We start from the raw sequence: 4,598 nt of genomic DNA on the forward strand, positions 1-4,598 counted from the left end.
GTTAAGCCATTGCCAAGACGCAGCACAAAAGCATCATGTGACCTGGCTGAAAAAAAGTCCAAGCATTACATCAGCCCAGGAAGTCAGCCATCAAAATAAAATATACATACTCTGAAATGGGCATTAGAACAGAAAACAACTGTGTGGATTAGTGTTTTTGTTCTCGCTAAAAGACTCGACTAACATTTTGGTTGGAGAGAATACAGTGAGGGGAAATCTAAACTTATTTCTGGTGTTAATGGTATGATAACTGGAAACATTTAGGACTAGGGTAAAATAACCTATATTAATCGATAGCATATATATTTTTTAATGTAATTATACAATACACGCATTCTTATTGTGAAATGTACATGAGTAGCCTACAGTATAATAAGCTATAGTTTATCTGCACTTCTTTTTTTAGATAGCAATTCCCACCAGTGTTTTAAACGTGTGCTTATGTCTTTAAATCACTCTCCCACGTGTGTATTCAAATTATATTTCTCTTTTTAGAGCACGCCCATTGGTCCATATGAATTTGGCGGGGCGGAATTCGTAGGGATGGTAAAGACGACATGTGTTTTCATTGGATGGCGTGGTTATTACGTTAGGGTATAAAGTAGTGTTACAACTAGAAACAGTTCCATTCTTCTCAATGTTCAGCTGTTGATTAGGGTTACCCTTTAATTTCTTAGACCCATACACTCATTGGCTTCTGCACATAGAAACGATGAAGCACATCTTGCGTTTATCAAATGTATGTTTCTAAAACAAACAAGTAGTTACGTCACTGTTGAGAATTCAGTACCATTTGGAAGCAATTAGTCGCTACGTTATAGGACAAACAACTCCGTTGGGGATTTGAGGATTAGGCTACTTTTAACCATTTGTGTTTCCACAAGAACTGAAACACGAGAGACTTGGTGCTTTTGCTTAACAACCTCAGTGTTTAATCATGGAGTATAAAGTTGAGGCGCATCGGATTATGAGTATTTCACTGGGGAAGATTTACAACTCCAGAGTTCAACGTGGTGGGATCAAACTACACAAAAATCTTCTGGTCTCCCTGGTTCTACGGAGTGCCCGGCAAGTATACCTTCGTGACTACTACGGCGGGATATGCCTGAGTGCTCAGCAAGCAAGAGAGTGGTGTGAGGGAGAGTACATGGACTCAGAACAAGACAGATTGGTCCCCGGTTCGACAGAGAGCCTGCCTGAATCAGACGGGCAAAGTGAAGTGGCCGTGGACAAGCAGGAGCCCAGCATTGTGGTCGAATCCCACGCGGCACTGGACGTTGAATCTGAAGCGAGAGGTGAGCAAGATCACGCCGAAAATGGAGTTTTGGATTCAGGATGCAGCGAACTGAAAACACCAGAGAGCCCAGAGGCTAGTCCTACATGTGAGGTCTCCAATGTTGTTACTACTATCTCATCCAACTGTATTAGTGGTCCCCCTCCGAGTAATCCAAAACAGGCCACAGAGACGCCGAACGACTGCCAGACGGACAGTGAATCAGTGGAGGAAAATTCGCACGAGCCCATAGTGCCCCATACTTGCACTAACAGGAAACGGAGTGCCGACGACTCTGAACTCACAGACTCCCTGCCGAAAAGAACGAAAGTAATGTCCCCAACTCTAATTTCTAAAAACGACGAAAAGAAAGCGGAAACCGAAGAAATGGACACCAGCAATGTCTCGAGTTTGATAACAATATTCGGTTCCAGTTTTTCTGGACTCTTGAGTAGTGAAGACGGAGCGCAGCCCGATTCCGAGGCAGAGGACAGTGACTCAGGACAAATTTGTTGTGATCAAATGTTAAAAAACCTCAACCCTTGGAGTACTGCAATTGTCGCTTTTTAAACGTTGAAACTGTGGTTTTGACCTCTTGGGGATATTAATAAAGCTGGAACATGAAGCAAAGTTCCACCAACTACCCCCACAAACACGTGGTGGACTGAGTACCTAGTAAAATTGGAGTTCCCCAAACATCATAATGAAAGTAGGCCTACTGTAGTAGCTATTTACATGGGACGTCTCTTGAAAGAATGTTCGAGAGGTGCTTTATGTTAACGATGGGCTCTTGATAGTCAACGTGCTTCTTCTACACAAGTCGTGTACATTGTAACGTACCAAAAGCGCCATGTTACATTTGATCAATTGATACGTTATCCCTTTTAGCGTGGATAATATGGGACTGAATGTGACTCGATGCTGACGCAATCTGTTGTGAATTTGCTGGTCACTACAGTGTCTTTGTTTTATAAAGACTTGTACATTTGTAATAGTGTGCCTGTAAATACTGTTTTCCAATGTCCTACTCAATCTATGTATTTTCATAATCTGCCATGGATTATGATAATTGCGTGATGCTCACGTATTAAAACATTGTCTAACAATTCACTTTTCTGTGCTCTTTTCATGGGGGTTGGTTTGTACATAATGCAGCAAGTGTTGCTACATGGACAGTGTCGTGTCACCTAGTATAGGTTGGTGGCCAAATGTGAGCAGTAGGATACCATTTGTACTGTAGACAACTTCACCCTATTTATGATACATTATCATATGCAGGTGTATTGTGACCCTTCAAGTAATATAAAATTAACCAAACAATTCCAGTCATTTAACCATACATTGCCATTAAAGAGATTTGATGTATTTCTCAAAGCAAGTTCAACATGGTTAAATAAGCCCAACTACTGATCATCAGTAAATTTAGGCTTACAGCTTTTAGATGCTCTGGCTCCATTGTGCCCATTCTTACAATGATTATAGTGGTGTTGCTAGAGACAAAATAATGTTTTGACCTTGATAGAGCAGCTGTTGCTAAGCATCATGTGGATGTGTACAGAAGACCTGATGTCGGTGATATAACCAGCACTGTTCCTCTAGTCTGGTCCAATCATTTTGCAACATCTCAACATCACTTTTATAGCTCAGCAGGGAGAGCCAAACTATTTGTCAAGATACAGAAAAGTATTCCAGAATGATGTCGGGCATCAAAGACGTTTTTACTCTACGCTGTAATCCATTTGCATTGTGTCTACAGGCATGTCTGCTATGCAGTGTCAAGTTTCTACTCTAGCCTCTTAAAGCTTATCCTGGCTTGTGCTGTTCAACGTGTAGGTAAACTAATAGCTGTGCTTTTAACCTAAATTATATGTGGCCAGGAGTCAATTGTAGCGTTACCTAAACTATTCTCTTACCAACTTGAACCATCTAAACCACACCACTGCTTGTTCAACTTGAACACTTAATTTTACACTTCAATGTAAGTGAGGTAATATTTGGTGGGACCGAGTGGTGCAGTGCTCTACGGCACTGCATCGCACTGCTGGAGACGTCACTACAGACACGTGGTTTGATCCCGGACTGTATCACAACTGGCCGTGTTCGAGAGCCCCATAGGGCGGTGCACAATTGGCCCAGCGTCGTCAAGGTTAGGGGAGGGTTTGGCCGGGGTAGGCTGTCATTGTAAATAAGAATTTGTTCTTAACTGACTTGCCTAGTTAAATAAAGGTTAAATAAAATAAAAGTGATTAGCTCAAATTCTTTCCACAGGGAAGCCCAGATGTCAACTCAACAAACCTACAGGAGAACTGTTTTCATAAACTCACGACAGTACTGTACACTTGGGGGCGTGACCATAGACTCAGTCTAAAATGAATGTGCAACATGGTGGGTATTAAAGGATAAAACCCTTATATCCCTGTAACATCTCAATGAATAAAACATGGTACTATTAAGGAACAGGGTGCAGGCGTGTTCTGGATACTACAAGGATAACCAAACATATTTCAAATAAAAATCTATTTGTCACACAGTTTCCAGCAGGTATAAAAGGTGCAGCAAAGTGCCTATATGCTAGCTCCCTCAACAATCCAATACATTTATCAATAATAATATAATTATTGTTATATTTCCAACACCAAATTGATCCAATGCAGCGTGGGCTTAAGTGAGATTTAACCTCCTGTGTCCACATTCTTTCACACGGACACTGGGTATTAATAGCTGGCGCTCCCTGGAGATCCAGCAGAAGGATCTCGGCTAGGCAGGCTAACACAGGGCGGTCCCAGGACAAGGGCTCTTACCAGTCAGCTGGCCATGCATGCAGCAGAACACAAACAGAGAGAGAAAGGGAGGCGGAGAGCATTGTACTGGGATGTGCAGGGGTTTTGTTCAAGCCCATTGCTACTGTACCACACCGGACTCAACAAATCATCAAGCCCTTGATCAGTTGAATTAGGTGTCTTATTAGTGCTGGGCTGGAACAAAAGCTTGCACACCCTGTGGATCCACAGGGCAAGACTTGAAGAACACCGGAATGAAGATTATTTCATAAATGTGTAGTTTATTTGCCATGGGCATACATTGGCTTGATTACATTGGCTTAATAAGATGGTAGAAATTTGAAAAGGGTTAGTACAGTATTGTAATTTGCATCACCTTTTTCTCAGGAAAAGTAGTGCAAGTGTTTGCATGCGTGAAAGAGAGACGGAGCGATCGAGTAGGCATGAAGGATCTCTACAGGTGTGGGAATGATTTTCTTTTCTGTTTATGTTTCATGACTAATCTGCATGTGTTGTGATTACTAAGCACTCATCCTCTCTCCACT

At 41.9% G+C, this 4,598-nt stretch overlaps 1 protein-coding gene across 1 annotated transcript; it reads left to right on the forward strand.

The window, feature by feature from the left end:
- The first annotated feature begins 618 nt into the window (after window positions 1-618).
- LOC120053713 (immediate early response gene 5 protein-like) lies at window positions 619-2,376 on the forward strand. Its single transcript, XM_039000913.1, has one exon. The coding sequence runs from the start codon at window positions 938-940 to the stop codon at window positions 1,841-1,843; it is 906 nt and encodes a 301-aa protein (XP_038856841.1). The 5' UTR covers window positions 619-937; the 3' UTR covers window positions 1,844-2,376.
- Window positions 2,377-4,598: the final 2,222 nt, after the last annotated feature.

This window comes from Salvelinus namaycush, chromosome 9, assembly GCF_016432855.1.
Source record: "Salvelinus namaycush isolate Seneca chromosome 9, SaNama_1.0, whole genome shotgun sequence".
In the NCBI taxonomy this organism is placed as follows: Eukaryota; Metazoa; Chordata; class Actinopteri; order Salmoniformes; family Salmonidae; genus Salvelinus; species Salvelinus namaycush.

Excerpts from the sequence above, each read along its gene's own strand:
- LOC120053713 (XM_039000913.1), top strand. The coding sequence starts at position 938 with ATGGAGTATAAAGTTGAGGCGCATCGGATTATGAGTATTTCACTGGGG.